Source organism: Diadema antillarum, unplaced genomic scaffold (assembly GCF_040938485.1).
Source record: "Diadema antillarum isolate AM-2024a unplaced genomic scaffold, OU_Dant_1.0 scf00000071, whole genome shotgun sequence".
NCBI classification, from domain to species: domain Eukaryota; kingdom Metazoa; phylum Echinodermata; class Echinoidea; order Diadematoida; family Diadematidae; genus Diadema; species Diadema antillarum.
The window spans coordinates 5,861,705-5,878,516 of record NW_027270960.1 but is presented as its reverse complement, the minus strand read 5'-3'; the positions used below and the strand labels follow the sequence as shown (position 1 = coordinate 5,878,516).

General features: G+C 38.8%; 1 protein-coding gene across 2 annotated transcripts in view; it reads left to right on the top strand.

Moving 5' to 3' along the window:
- The window catches only part of LOC139716903 (carboxy-terminal domain RNA polymerase II polypeptide A small phosphatase 1-like), a 52,340-nt gene extending 36,063 nt beyond the window's left edge, over positions 1–16,277 (top strand). For both annotated transcript variants that reach the window (XM_071628427.1, XM_071628426.1), the window contains 5 exons: positions 3,131–3,187; positions 7,410–7,502; positions 11,240–11,338; positions 14,724–14,810; positions 15,584–16,277. In XM_071628427.1, the coding sequence (XP_071484528.1) occupies positions 3,131–3,187; positions 7,410–7,502; positions 11,240–11,338; positions 14,724–14,810; positions 15,584–15,721 (474 nt within the window). In that variant the 3' untranslated portion in view covers positions 15,722–16,277. The remainder of the gene's footprint in view (positions 1–3,130; positions 3,188–7,409; positions 7,503–11,239; positions 11,339–14,723; positions 14,811–15,583) is intronic.
- The last annotated feature ends 535 nt before the right edge of the window (positions 16,278–16,812 follow it).

The following is a 16,812-nucleotide window of genomic DNA, read 5'->3' as shown; positions in this document are numbered from 1 at the left end:
TTACTCTATTATTTCCGTTATCAGTTTAATGAAATGAAATCAGTTTGTTATTCTAGTATCTTGGTATGAATGTGTGTACCAAAAGAATGGGGTTGGTGTTTAATATTTCAGTAATGTTTAAATAGTGCAAATCCATGGACACATATTTAGTTTGTTCTTGAGATCCAAGAATGCCTTCATATTGATAAAACACAATATTTTGTGATGCAAGTCATCTTTCTTTTTTAAGCCAAATTCATCTGTAGAAGAATATTGCAAAAAAATTTTGAAACAATATTTCAAATCAGAGTTTAAAATTGGGTTAAATTAAGCAATCAGTGGAGGTTCACCTTGTTTTTATACACACGGCACAGAAGCTCTTTTTGAAGCTTTCAGATGATCGGCTATTCTAGTTTTGCTTACTTAATTTGACAGGCAACAGTCAATCGCTTCCACAACAGTGTCCCCCCCCCCCTTTTCCTTTTGTAAACCACTTTATAAGCCCTGAAATACAGATGCTGTTACAGCAAAGTGGTGAGCACTGTTAAGGGCAGATCGACTTCTGTTTTTCGTGTTTCCTTCCCTAACTCTACAAGAAAACCGAAACTTTCCTCATATTGCAGTCAGCTCCTGCCTTTCAGAGTATTTTGTTACCATGCCGACCAGATAACAGGAATGTATCATTTTTCCTCCACGCATACATTCTTTCGGCATAAAAAAACACCCCAAACATACAGTAAAGAGAAACATGAAAGGTTTCTAAATGTCAGATATGTAGAATATGCTGGGAAAGCAACTTTCAGGCAGTCATCAAACAAAATTGTTGTTATGCCCTGTTTCTTGGCTGAACTTCCTCAGCACAAAGTGCCCAGTTTAAAGATACTGTTTTGCCATTTAGGTAGCCCAGTCTTGAAGAAATGTCCAACTTTGCTGACAGATCAAATATAATGTTCAACAAATGGATGAAGGAACACTCAAGCAAGCACGTGTACAAGAGTTTTCAAAATTGTGCTTGTACTTTCAAAATATCTACACGCTGTGGTGTAGTGGATATCAAGATTTGGCATGGGAGGTCCTGAATTCAAATCCTGTCGAGTGCCTACATCCAAGGACAAGATGATTTTACCCACCACCTCCCTCTTGACCCAGGTGTATAAATGGGTACCCGTCGACGCTAGGGTAAATAATAATGGCAGGGCCTTCTGGTAGAGCAGTGGCAACACTGAAGAGGCTATCCTGGATAGGGAAGATGATCTTTAAATCATCTATGATCATATTCCATTATGCCAGGAAACTTTTTCTGAAATAATTGTTACATTCCAACAATGATTTCATTTTTTTTTCTTTTTTAAGGATTAAGTCACAGGTTTTTTACCCTTGTTGAGTTTTACACTGTCATATCCAACCACATATTTTTCATAGCTTTTATATTTGGTGCAATATCAAGATATACTGGTAGTATGTAGGACCTCATCACTTGGCAGATTTTTGCCAACTGAAAACATTACTGAACACTGCCTTTTAATAGTCAAGTAAAACAAACTCAGAAAATGGTATACCTGGTAGGTCCGATCAAGATCAGTCAAAAACCAAAGACATTAAATGGTACCATAAAATGCACAGATCTGTATTTTTGTTTTTGTTTGTTTTTTGTTTTTTTCAATGGGACAGTAATGTTGGTCATTTTGATGCAAATTAGGTCAGCCAATGTGCGATCACCTCACAAATATGAGATTTGTGTGTAAGTAATTTGATATTTTTTTTAGGAGACTCATAAAGTGATGACATCACCATATTTGCATTTTTAAAATAAAAAGATATGTGAGTGAGACCAATATCATGATTTTATGAATACAGACAGGCGAACCTTTAAAAATCTACAGCTGTCAATTCTTAGAGGAAACTTCTACTGTTACAATCATTTGATCCCACTCTAATTATCAGGGTCAACTTCAGTGGACTTTAACTTTAGGGTTGACAGCAGGCATGCTCAATAGGCTCATGCACACTGATGGTGAATTACCGCTCGAACTCAGTGCAGTTATTTTGTAATATGAACACAAATACACTGTGAACTACACTGTAAAATAACAGCTTCATTGCAAAATGCCATGGTATTTAGGTTGATAATTCAAACTTCATGCATAGTATGTATACATGACTTCATTGTGAATCATGTAACAAATACCGCCCACCATATAGTAGTGGTGTATTTTACATATGACTTGGCACACTTCATGTCTTCTTCCCACAGGAGAATGCGCATGCACAGTGGTTACCTCATAGAGGTGTACTTTTGGGCCAAAAATACCACAGTACTTCCTGAATGAGAACGGTTGCAAACTCAAGTACAGTGGCATCTGTAACTTTCATATTATCATGGTATTTTACCAATGAGAATGGTATAAAATTACATTGTACTGTTGTATGATACCACAATAATCTTAATGTGATCCACCTAATAGTGTACACTCACAGGTCATTCCGAGAATAACATGTTTTCTGCATTTGTGCATTCCCCTTTGAGTGCAGTGTAATATGCTGAAACAGACACGCAGCCACATACCGGGACCCTTTTCCAGTGTAAATATTTGTCACTCATGCCATTTGTAAGCCACAACGGTTTGCCAGCAAAAGAAGCAACGTTTGCTACAAGCCAGTGAGTAAATATCCGCAAAAGATGGCATCAAAAGAAGATGACTGGCTCTTGTTTGATCTGGACCTTGAAGATCAATACTCTCCACGAGTAGCTGTATACGTGGACACTCCTCATACATGGTGTATTTGTTCATGTGGAGGATTTAGCAAGCAGTCCAGAATACGATCACATTTCAACCCATACCTAAAAATAGACCTGTCAGTGGCTGTTTATGTTAAGCATACAGATTGTACCGAGTATGAGTGCCCTGGAGGTTAACATTTGAAATTTACTTCCCAAAAGACAAAAATGTTTGAGGATTGTTGACAATGGGACTGAGTGTCGATGCAAACAAGAAACATACTGCCAAATATCCACAGAATGTTTAGATCTGTGATGTATACCGGTAGATCTCGCAAGGGGGAGTAGACAGTTGATTCCAGTGAAATCCAAAGTCATGTTGTGGGCACAACGTAGTGTCTCATACATTTCTATCTTTTCTTCTCTTTGCAGCCAATTTCAAATGCAGATTTTGTTGTTCCTGTAGAAATTGACGGTACAGTTCATGAGGTAAGTTTCCCAACATTATATCAATTTGTGGTTTAAAATAATCATACATTTATGATGAATTGAAATTGAAGTAATTCACTAAACTTTTTGTATATGAGCTATTCTGACCATTCTGGCTTGAGGGCTTTAACATGTAGAGCATGCCCGCTAGAAAAGGATTTGGCCGGTATGATGTCAGCCCTAGGCTGGATTTGGCAAAATGTCAACCTTGCTGCAGTGGGGCGATTTGAAAGTGTATGGAGGTCTTGAGAATGGACACAAGATGGACGCTCCACATTTTGACTAGGAATACGCTTTGCTGATATGGGTATCTTATCACCTCAACAACTAGATGGGGGATGTGGTGGGGTAGGGGAGGGGGGAGGGGGAATTCCTGACATTTTAACCCGTTGAGGACGGACTGGTTTTGCTACAACATGTATTTCCCATAGAGACCCCTGCCCCAGTATACTCGGGACTCATCCTCAAAGAGTTAAAGGTGTAAGTTGGCTCTTGATAGAGCTAGGAACATTTAACTGTAGTAGCTGTTGTTCATGTGCTTTCTTGGTTTCTCTTGACTTGAATTGTCTGTGCCAGCATTGCCAATTTGCAGCTGTAATAGCACTTGTCAAATACTGTATAAGCTTATATTTTTGCGAATTTCGCAAATTTCGCGAATCACAGTTGGACTGCGAATTTTAACAACATGCAAAAATGTCACCATGCGCTATAAGGTAATGGTGTGCTTGTGAAGGCCTCTGTGTCAATTCTCGAAAACAAGATCTCGCAAACTCTCGCAAAAATGTCTGTGACCTTCTCATTCGCGAAAATATCTGTATGCGAAAATAACAGTGTATACAGTATTTGGAGCTCCAGTGGCTTTTGACATTGGCACTGGGACTTGCATCTCATGTGCTTACCCTTCTGTGTTGTATTCATAGTGTGTTTGTGTGCCCAATGCTTTGTATAAAAAAAAAGGTCCACGCTCTTGGGAAAGCTTTTTTCATTTCATTTTATTGTTTCTGTATGGTACAATATACATTTTGTAATCAACGATGATCACTTTCAGAAATATACACATGGTTCATACTAATTCATGGCTGATTTTGCACATTAAAGGTAAGGAAATCATTGTGACAGAGAACGGAGACATACAATGTAATCAAAATAATGATACGAAAATGAAGGTACCATACAGGTACATACATGATATGTAAAGACTGCAATTCACATGATGCATTACATATTTCTTCTAAAATCAGCCGTAGATAGCCGTGCACCACAATGTTTTGCAACTGTAGTGACTACTTGGACACTACCGAGGTGTTCAGGTATCTCAGAGACTCGGTAGCAAGGGGAGCGAAGGTTGGCTTGATCAGCTCTGTCTTCATTTGCTGCACACCGTGGTACATTCGAAAACCATAACTAGTGGAGGCCTGTTCTAATAAAATTGCTTGTCAGTGAATGTGTGCATAGAATCCTGCGCTCATCAGTAATGATTGGCTCCAGCCAAAATTCTTCGGCTGCTTGTGTACAAAAATACCTAGGTGTACATGAATGTCAGTGATAAAGCTGTGCACAATTTGTCTGTGGGGGTTTTCAAATATATATCCTGGAATTTGCCTAGGTTATTAGCTCTACGGTTCACACAATCGCCGCTGTGCAAATTGTCACAATAATGCTGGAATCAGGTGCAAGATTTCTTGTGATTTAGAGTGTGATGTTGATCGAGCTATTTAGTGAGATTTTTATGTTATCACTGGCAAAAGTCTTCAAGATATCTATCATGAAGCAAATCTCGAGATTTTGTTCTTTGCTGATTCACGTCAGCATGAATGTTATGTGAAGTCATAGAAAGTGAAAGTAATAGATTGATAGGCTGTCCACTTATGCAAACAAAACATATTAAGATAACATTCTGAAGACTGCTCTTCACATATAGATAACTATGCACACTGATATTAGTAGTTTAATATTAAAGACAACACAACATGAGTGCTGGTATGTTTTTACTCCTCTTGTGCAGCCAACAAAATGTCTTTTCTCTAGATATGTGTTATTTGAATGTTAGTCGAACAGAAAAAGGTAAAGAGACTCCTGTATTGGTACTAAATTTACAACAAAAAGGAGTGTATTAGATACAATATGGTATAACAGATGAATAGAATATGGAGAAGGAGCCATAATGATGTGAATCAATGTGGCGTGCACGATTTTGTTTTTCTTGTTGGTCATGAACTAAAATTTGCTAGTCCTATTATAGCTTTGTTTTGCAAAATATAATTGAGTACGGTAAATAGATTGTTTGTTTAAGTATTTAGTGTTATCAATATTCTAAGTTTTGTGTATAGGAGCAATTTCTGGGTTAAATTTGTGTGCAGCTCTAATAGTTTTCTTGTGTTGTACTAAATTGATTATGAAGTTTGGGGAAGGGGGATGTTAAGAGTGTGAAACAGGTGATGTTCCCCTTTAAACCTCAGGTCCTGCTTTTCAGCTGATCATGAAGACCCAGCAGCTGATGTGCCAATTGATAAGTGCTCTGTGATGCATCATGCGACATGTAGCATTTAGTCACCGGGTGCTCCCTAGTCTCATCCCCAGACCCCATAGTGATGTGGCATTGTTCCCAACTTTCCCCCTTAGCCTTTGATTGCAGCGCTTGTAATGTGCATTTTGCTCACAGCCATATCCCATAACTGTAGGCCTGAAGTGGCTTGTTGGTTTTCATGGGCTATAAAAAGTGGAAGGAATTTGAATCATAATGCTAAAGCCTACTTAAAAAATGCACCTGTAGGGATCAGTCTGTCGTTGGCTTCATTAGTAGGGGTCACACCTACCTTCTTTCATCTTTCACCAGGAATGGCAGTGCTTCAAACGGCAGTTAGAATAGTAATGAGTCGGTGGTCAATCCCCCCCCCCCCCACCATGATGTTATCGTTGCTGTGAGTCAACTCAACGGGGATAGTGTTCATTTCGACCTCTGACTTGCCATTACTGGCAGGAAATTCCTTTGCATTTGTCGTTTCCTCTTATTTACATTCGATAATGTTGCATTACATTTTATGATACACTGTACATGCCTTAAATCTTGAACCCATGTACCCAGTACAGGTACTCAACATAGCTGTACAGTATGATCCAGCAATGTTAAAACAATGAGGAAGTGAGTTTCACTCATTACTGGCCCCTTGTCTTTGAATGATTCAATATACTTTGGATCCCCTATTGTGCGTCTCGGTTCAAAGTGATGGTTCCTCTTATGAAGAAGCACTCATCTCAGACAACAGAGGTTTAGATGCATGTCGAGGGAAACTTTGCCTCGGGTGTGCTGCAAAGGGAAACTGAGCACTTTCCATACCCGAGCTCGCTCAAATAATTTTGAGTACAAAATATAGCCAATTGAATATGCGATGTTCACTAAAAGTGAATCTGAAAGCTAGGTACAGGTCTATATGGCATTTTGATATTTCACTTATTCAAGATAAAAGGTCACAGTCACCCATGAAGTAATGCTGTCATCTTTATTAGTGGCTGGCCTTTCTGTCCAGGTCACTCATAGGTTAAAAAAAAAATGAGCATGATATCAAGCGATGGTGATAGATGGGAGGAAAATAGGAGAAAATACTGGGAGATAATATGATACCGTAGGCCATCTCCAATAACAGATCTTGGGAAAGAGGGAGTCCATGTTTAGGCAAAGTCTTAGCAAAGTAAAACATGAGCCACAGAGTCTTGCACGAAGGCTACATTTAGATTTTTAAAAAGACATCAGGTCAAACCTGAAGTCATGGTAAGCATGATTCAGTATCCCCCCCCCCTTTTTTTCTTGGAAAGTAATGGTAAAGAAAAAAAGAAAAGGTAGGTTCACATGGATGTAGTTAATTATAAATATAGCAAGGGAAAACAAAAAAGAAATTGGGAGGGCAGAAGAAATTATTTAGTATTATGATGACACCAGACTTGAAGACTACAGTATATAGAGAGTTTTTGTACATATGTATTTCAAACATATGGAATCAGATTGTGTGGTGAAGAGTATTGCATTATACGTATACATTATATTTGCAATTTGCCCTTTTCTTAAGAGACCTCACTTTCTGTGTTGAGATGCTAAGGACTGGGCATTTCCCCAGAATTTGGGTCATGTAATAGTGAATGCATGTTTTTGGCACACATGTGATTTATAAGGATGATATTACAAGTGTGTATGTTCTGTGCATTGTCTTTTGTTTTTGTTCCCCAGGTGTATGTATTAAAGAGGCCGCATGTGGATGAATTCTTGCAGAGAGTTGGACAGCTCTACGAGTGTGTGTTATTTACAGCCAGCCTCGCAAAGGTGAGTAACCCCCAACACACAAACACAAACATATGTGATATTTATGAGGCAAGCAACCTCCCTGCCCCCACACACAAACATAGGCCCTACATGATATCTATAGTTCTGTTCATATAACATTCCTAAACATGAGGATTAGCTTAAGTTACAATCTTAGATTATTAACTTGTAGTTCCTACTGGTTAATAGGGCCTAACCATTTGTATGTATAATGCAAATATCAGATCACTCATTCACTGGTGATATAGTTTGTATACATTGTTGAATAATAAAGTCATTGTTCATATTTAGGTTGTGATTTCTTTGTACCAATGTGGAGAAATATTCTTTTGGCTATTTTTAAGGATATTTCTTGTCTGAAGGTGTGATGTACTCACTTCTGTTAATATAAACAGCAATGTTACCACACACATATTCTTTTGTAAGTGGTGTACAGTAACATGTGTTGTTTCTACTTTGGTTAGACAGTGATATACTGTTGAACATACAGTATACTATTAAAGTAGAAATCAAGCACTTTGTTTGGTGCAATGTATTATGTACATTATGATGTAAGACAATCTTCAGCTACTCAGTTGAACAGCTGTGCTTCAGAGGCGACAAGGAGGCATGCCACGCATTGACATGTACAGCATGATCATTTGACACCCAGAAAAGTGCCCATTGAAAAAAAAAAAGTAAACATGATTCTAAGGTTGAGTGTAAAGTTATAATTCTCTTGTTGAGCAGGCATGTACAGTGTATGTAGCCCGTCAAGGACAGATATATTGCATTCCATGTTTGTGTTTGTGTGTTGTGCGTGGGACATTATACCTCAAGCTCAGGTTTACACCTGTGGTGTATATGAGAACAGTTTTATTCCCCTTTGGAGTTCAGACCCACTTGTGCTTGGGCAAATAAACAAAACAAGGTATCAGGATGGGACACCACAGCAGGATGATCCTGTTATTTGTACCTATGGATGTCAAGAAATTTCAGTTTCCTTGCTGGCTTTAGACAAGTTTGCTGGAACAAGTACACGCACACACACCCAAAAAAAAAAAAAAAAAAAAAAAAAAATATATATATATATATACCATCTTGCATTTTAGATAGGAATGTGGTTTAGGAATTAGGAAAAAGTATAGTTGGTCACACAGATTCTTTTAAGCTACTAGCTTATGGATTTTTTAAAAAAAGAGCAAAATCAGACAACTTGCCAAAGATCACACATACAAAACTCACCAACACAGATATAGATATATGGGACTAAATGTTATGATTGCATTTGATTTTATTCCTCTATAACATTTTTTATTACCAATGAACAAATCGTGAAAATGTTTGCTCGTTATTAGGTTTGTGTAATGTCACCCTTTTGTTAACAGTGTCTCGCTGATCTGTGCCTTGAAGTACAACTTGTACATTTTCTGCCTTTACTTTTTATGGTGTTTAGCTAGTAGAGGATAGTATAAACAGTCCCTTGCAGAAATAACATGCAAGCGAAAGCCGGGAAGCACCTCTACTGGAAGTCATAGTTATCACTACCAAAGTATTTTAGTGCAGCCGTAAGATGAGGCCTCATTGGAACAGCTCTTCTACAGTGTAGATTCTTCAGTTTTCAGGACAAGTGCAAAATGCTAATACAAGTGTACTGGTACCTCCTGTTAAAACTCCATTAGGAGTATTTTGAGGGAAAGCTACAAGTACCTCTAGTACAGGGATTTATTTCCCTGCCAGAATGGGCAACTACATTTGTAGGTAAAGTAGTCTATACTTTTGACAGGCAAGGACACATCAATATCACTTGCCCAGCAATGAGCTTTAGGTGCCCCGTGGCAAGATGGGAAGCAGGTTTGTAACATTCTGGTGTGGCAGATTCTTATTTTAAAAATCCTTTGGCATGGGCAGAGGAGTTAGGCCTGATTGCATCTATCTTCATTTGTTGTCCACCTGGGTACATTATAAAAATCACAATTAGCGCAGGCCTGCTGGAGTAAAAAAAAAAATAATCACCTGTATGCAAAACTGTGACCACCCAGCTCAGAACCCTCAAAATGTTACAGATTAGAATTCTATGCATAAATGGATCAAGATACTTAGTCATTTCGGTTGACCGTCTCAAATTTTTCTTAATCTTGGGGGTATTCTTTTGTCTACATACTGTCAAAATTTGGCAGCTTGAAAAAAAAAAATGGAGTTCAGATCTTAGCACTTTTTCTGAACTGTGTTTGTGTGGCCAAGTGCTGCTTTCACTGAGAGATAAATGTTTTCATATGCACACGAGGCCTAAGCGACCCTAACCTATAAATCCTATTAAAATATGATATTGCACCTCCTAACACTCATTTCAGTCACTTTTTTTTTAATGTGTATGAGATGGTCCAATTTTAACAAGTTATTTATCATTTTAAAGCTCAGAGCATAATCTTTTTCAAACTGTTGAGAAAAGTGGAAATTCATTTTAGCTTACTTTTTGTGTGGGCTTGAAAGTGCCAGGCTTAGGGTTAGGGTTAGTGTTTCTGTGTTTGCTTCGGGAAATATCATCCATTTCCATAAATTATTGTCCCCGCCGAACGAGTTCGAGCAGGGGACTATGAAATGGGCTCCGTACGTGTGTGTGTCCGTGTGTCCGTCTGTCTGTCCGTCTGTCCGTCCGTCCGTGCGTCCGTGTGTGATCAAAATGTTCAAAATGCTACTCCTTCGCCATTTCTAACCCGATTTTGATTCTGTTTGCTGTATATGATAGCACTACATGGGAGCTTTGAAACTTATAAACAGAATTTCAGTTGTGACCTTTGACCTTGACCTTTGACCTATATTGTACATTTTGCTTCAAAATGCTACTCCTTCGCCATTTCTAACCCGATTTTGATTCCGTTTGCTTTATATGATGGCACTAGGTGAGGGCTTCAAAACCTGTACACAGAATTTTGACCATTGACTTCTCTGACCTTTGACCTTGATTTTTGACCTATATTGTACATTGCCTACAAAATGCTACTCCTTCGCCATTTCTTACCCGATTTTGATTCCGTTTGCTTTATGTGATGGCACTAGGTGAGGGCTTCAAAACTTCTACACAGAATTTTGACCTTTGACTTCTTTGACCTTTGACCTTGATTTTTGAAATATATTGTACATTTTGCTACAAAATGCTACTTCTTCGCCATTTGTAACCCGATTTCAATTCCGTTTGCTTTAAGTGATGGCACTAGGTGAGGGCTTCAAAACCTGTACACAGAATTTTGACCTTTGACTTCTTTGACCTTTGACCTTGATTTTTTTACCTATATTGTACATTGGCTACAAAATGCTACTCCGCCATTTCTAACCCGATTTCGATTCCGTTTGCTTTATGTGATGGCACTAGGTGAGGGCTTCAAAACTTCTACATAGAATTTTGACCTTTGACTTCTTTGACCTTTGAAATTGATCTTTTTACCTATATTGTACATTTTGCTACTAAATGCTACTTCGGCTGGGACATATATTACGCACCGCGTAATTTCTACTTTTCCTTGTTATTCTTAGAAAGGCTGTCTTGCTCTGGCGGTCATCAATTTGCCTTGACCGATGAGGAAGTCCGAATTCACTGCTCCCCCACCCCCCTCCCCGCATTAGTAGAAGACGACAATTCCAAAAACCTCAAGGTTTCCAAAGGGTTAATAAATCAATGCATTGAGATTCTACACAAAGTCCCTGCCCCTACCAAGTCAAATAATTGATTTCGTTCTATTTGATATGTTGTAATGCAGTATGCAGACCCAGTCGCTGACCTCTTGGACAAGTGGGGCGTCTTCAGGTGTCGGCTTTTCCGGGAATCCTGCGTGTTCCACAGAGGCAACTACATCAAGGTACCCTACGCCGCCACCTGGCTGTACTTCCTGAGCAGTCAGATAGACTTATCATTTGAAAGATGAGAAGCACTGCTGTTGTTGTTTGTTGTTGTGAATAGAATGGACCACCCTGGTCCACATTACTGTACAGCACCAAAGATTTTTATCTAAATTAGGAAAAATTTTCATAGAAAACAAGCAGTACTAACTTGTTTAGATCTAATTACTTCTTGTAGATGAGGGCAAATCTGTTTGCAAAAAATACACTTAATATCCCAGTCACATAGACATCCCGGATCACCCCGGACCACCCCGGATCTGATCCGGGGAGAGATCCGTGTTGACACCGGGAGGCCAACACGGCAACTTTTGGAGGTAAAAAACATCCGGCGTCATCCGGGGATTGCCGTGTTGGCAGAGCAATCCGGGGTGGTCGGTGTGGCTGCTGTGTTGATCCGTGTAGCTGCCGTGTTGATCCGTGTAGTTGCCATGTTGATTCGTGTAGATGCCATGTTTGTCCGTGTAGACGCCGCGCTCTTCCAGCCTTATCCGTGTAGCTGCCGTGTTGATACCGTGTGTACAAATCCCGGATCTCCCCGGATCTGGCCAGACGTCCCCGGATTTCCCTGGATCACCGTGTAAATCCTTGAGCATCCGTGTTTATATGTGACTGGGGCATTATTTGAAGCTCAGAGGAACTATGGTTGTTTTGCTTTACATTCAGAAAATGCATGCCAGTTATGAGTGCAGCAATATTATATCCAATACCTGCAGGTTATGTTCATGATCAGGTGAAATGTATGATTCTGTTCATGCTTGTTGAAGTATTCTATTTTCTTGCTCATTTTTTAGGTTAAACAACCAATGAATTTTCCATTATTGGACCTACATTAAAACAAAAACAAAACACACAAAAAAATATTTTTTTCTTAATTCTATTTTACAGGTTCACATTTTTCCCCCAAAGAGTGATATGATTTGTAACAACATCAGAGTAAGATGATGTAATAATATGTGACCCGCTACAACAAAATGATCCTAAAGTCGCGCGAGGTCGATTATTTGAAAATTGCATGATATAATCCCCTAATCTTTCTGCTTTAAATTATTATTTAACACATTTTATAAAAATAATCGGCCGCGGAGATATCAATGTTTAAAAGGGAGCATGTCGAGACGTCTGGAAAATCACTGTTTCGAGAACAGCGTCCTAAAAGTCTTCCTTTCGACGCAACCGCGATCAAGGGACACGCAAATCAGTTTTCACCGCTGGACAATAGAAGGTAAGCCCTAGCAACTTCCGAAGAGTTCATTCAAGCACATCAGCGTCGGCGGTCTCCTCACCAACCAATCAGTGACCAGGATGTGAGAAGCGGCTGAGCATAGCGCACCCCGCCCGCCCGCACCAGTCGACTGGGCAGTGTGCGAGCTTCACGCTTCGGTTAGCAGCAAGCAGCAAACTGACCAATGAGATCATTCTGGTCGTTGTTAGGGGCGGAACCTATCTGTGGCGCTCAATCCAAATTTTGGAACCAGTTTCTGCTTCGTTGAAACGCCAAAAAACATGGCTCAGTAAAACGCTATTTTTTTAATCTTTCCTTTGATCATTTTGCTTCAAAATTTCAACGGATGATAGAAGACATGTTAGACTCTAATAATATATCAACATCAGAAAATCGTAAGTTTTGACTAATTTTAATGCTCTGACTTCAAACTCGATTTTCACGGCTTCGACCGTGCGCGACTTTAGGACCTTTTTGTTGTAGCGGGTCACATATGTCCTCATCAATCTCCCATCGATGGGATGGTATAGTTTTGATGGAGATAGGGGATTGAGAATTTATCTTTTTGTGAGATAATGAGAAATCACTTAGGAAATATTAAAGGACAAGTTCACCTTCATAAACATAAGGATTGAGAGAATGTAGCAATATTGGTAGAACACATCATTGAAAGTTTGAGGAAAATCAGACAATCCGTTCAAAAGTTATGAATTTTTGAAGTTTTTGTGCAGTAACCGCTGGATGAGAAGACTACTCCAGTGTATGAATAACTTAGATGTCACATGCGTACAACAATATAAGGAAAATATAAAGAGAATTTCACAAAATGCCATCTTTTGAAAAAAGTACACATTCCCATGACTCGTTACCGACAAATGTTATGAGTAATATTATTCCCCCTGCCTTTAGAAAGAGGCAAGTCAAGAGCTCTTTTATTATGCGAAAAAAGTGAAAATATGTACATTTTCTTTATACTGTTGTACGCATGTGACTCACAAGCTGTAGTAGTCTCCTCATCCAGCGGTTCCAACACAAAAATTTTAAAAATTCATAACTTTTGCATCGATTGTCCAATTTTCCTCAAACTTTCACTGATGTGTTCTACTAATATTGTTGCATTCTCTCAATCCTTATGTTTATGAAGGTGAACTTGTCCTTTAAAGAGCATACAATTTTGTTAAGAGTAATTACAAATTTATATAATGAAAAGTGCTTTTGACAGGGCTGAGATATCAAAAAACAAAGTAAATCAAAGTGGTCCTTATGAAAGTTAGGGTCATACCTTTTATTAGGACCTCTTTGTTTTGGTTATCTCAGGCATTTCAAAACTAATATTCATCAGATAAACGTTGATTCCTCGGGTAATATTAATAATGATAATTTTACGTACCAGTCAATGGATTTGGCTGACAGCATTGCCTCCACTGTTTTGCACATGCAGTTTTCAGTGACCAATGTCACTATCCAGTGGACACATGGAAAACTTGTAGATCAAGTTCAGTTTTTACAAAACTTTCACCATTATGACTGTCGGATTTGTCTCTCCAGGGATCGTATAGTTTTGGTTGAGACTTAACTTCAGGTTTTTATCATTTTTTGGTGAGATAGTGAGAAAACTCTTATGAATTATGAAAGAGCATGTAATTCCATGAGAATTTCAATATTTATTTGATGAAAATTGATTTTGAGATGGCTGAGATATCCAAAACAGAGTGATCCTGATAAAGTGTGGGACCCACATTTTATTACGATCGTTTTGTTTTGCTTTGTTTTTAGATGTTTCAGCTATTTCAAACCCGATTTTCATCAAATAAACTTTGATTTCCTCTTAAAATGGTACACTGTATGCTCTGTACTATTTCATAAGTGTTTTCTTGGTATCTCGCAAAAAAGTTAAAGCCCAATTTTCATCTGCACCAATACTGTACCATCCCTTTAACGTCGACTTTTACATAGTTTGGAATTACCACTGATACACTTCAGTTAAGGGTGATTGGTATCTTTGATTATTTCTATGTGTTTGGGTTTTGTTTGTTTGTTTATTTGTTTGTTTGGTAGTTTGTTTTTACTTACATATTATTTTCAAGATCTACTGCCCTTCTTTCCCCCCTCCCCCCCAGGATCTCAGTCGGCTTGGGCGCAAACTAGAACGAATCGTCATTGTGGACAATTCTCCCGCTTCTTACATCTTCCACCAAGATAACGCAGTGAGTGTGCCATCTATTAAATGTACTTATATCCAGAAGCTTGCAATTGGAAAAAAAGAAAGAAAGGAAGATGAGGAATTGTTTCTGTGAATCTGCAAGTTGGATGAATGTTGAATCCCAGCAGTCATATTGAGCCTCTCTTGTGTCAGTTGCGGGCTTCAAGAAAATGTTGGCAGTAGCATACCTGCCAGCTGTTCCAATTTTTTTGGAAAGAAGAATTTTTTTTTTTAACCTTGTGTTCTCATTTTTGTCAAGGCATGATAATGAGTGGGCAATTTGTGTAGTTTTTGCATACTTTATCCCCAGTTTTGAATAGTCCTCTTTATACTGAATATTAGGGTTTGCAGATATGTGGTAGTCAAATTCTGTACTATATGAAGCTGTTAAAGAAATCACTGCATGAAGTGTATGTGCATGTGTGTGTGCATATGTACATGTATGTGTGACAACTTCTTTTTCTAGGACCTATCCTCATAGCATCTGCTTTTCTGTTGGTTCCCCAACACACTATTTCAGTTTCTTTTATAGGAATATGACAGGTATTCTGTAGACTTAAAGTGTATCCTGGAACTTTGATTATCATGTAAAGTTCATTCTGTATGCATAGAATTTTAAAATTTTTGTGGCCATTGTTTAATGTGTAGATACACGACGTGTCAAAATTGTAATTTGTGGAAACAATTCTATAGATAAAATAGAATGGAATGAATTAAGTGATAATGAGTACACAAAGTGTGTATGGATTATTAACCCCTTTCCTCCTAACTCCCCAGATCCCAGTCAGTTCGTGGTTCGACGACATGTCCGACACCGAGCTCCTGGATGTACTCCCCCTCCTGGAACGCATCTCCCAGGAGGAAGACGTCTACAAGATCCTCAAGAAGGAGAACCACAATCACATAAAGCGCTAGGAGGGAGGGAAGGGGGAAGCCGCTTCACCCCTAAAGTCATCCTTCCTTCCTTCCTCGGCGCTCTCTCATTTCGGAATCCATCCGCCCAATCGGAATCTTCAGTTTCTCAGAGACGGAGGTCGCCACCGACGCCCGATTTCTCATCAAGAAATAACTGAACTGCCAAAAGATTTTAAAAGAATATGCGAATAACAGCAGAATGACAAAAGATATAGGAAGCAAAAGAACAGATACAATACATTGACAAAACACAGAAGGAAATATAATGCAGATATATTTTTGTGCTTCTATGGATATGTTGTACAATATGTTTACCGTTGATCCGCAGAGCCGTATATACCAGACCCAGAATTCTACCAGACATTCAACCTCCTGCCCCCCTTGTTCATGCTCTTCAACAATAGAAGAACCAGACCGCCAACCTCATCTCGTTGCCATGACAACAAAACGGCCAGAGCAAGTTTTCTTCAAAATTCCCAAAGGACCAGAAGAAGAGAACTCTCTCTCTCACTCTCCCTTTCTTCATTTATATTTATTCAAGATAGAAAGCCTTAAATTCAGCTGGTAAATTTAACTGATTGAAGAAAAAAAATGTGTAATATTTCCCAGCTGTCCCACAGATCTCTCAAGTGCAAAAAGAGAATCTCTGAAGTGATAGGTAGATGATTTAACGAGTCAACTGCCAAAGTTGTGTTGGTACAAGGAACTAAACACAATCGGTGAGTAAGTAACCTTCAACGGGTGCACAGCGTGTACCTATGGTACTCACAAAACTTACGAAACTCCTTTGCTTTTAAGAGCAATATGTTGTGAACAAGCAGAACCGCCCGGTGATATGGGTTCACAGATTGGCAGCAGACAGTAAATTTCGTCATTTGGACATGTGTTATCACTGCCAGTGTGTATCAAGTTTCTTTGTTTTGGTCTCTTTTTTTTTTTCCAAATTCAATTCTTTTTCAGCAAGAATTAGTGAGCAATTTGTCTCCTGCCTTTGATGTATAACACGTTTACCCCTTGTGAGCTATTAGCAGCAAGAACAGCAGTCGCCTTTGTTTGGAAAACTCTTGCTGAATGTATGAAAGGAACAAACT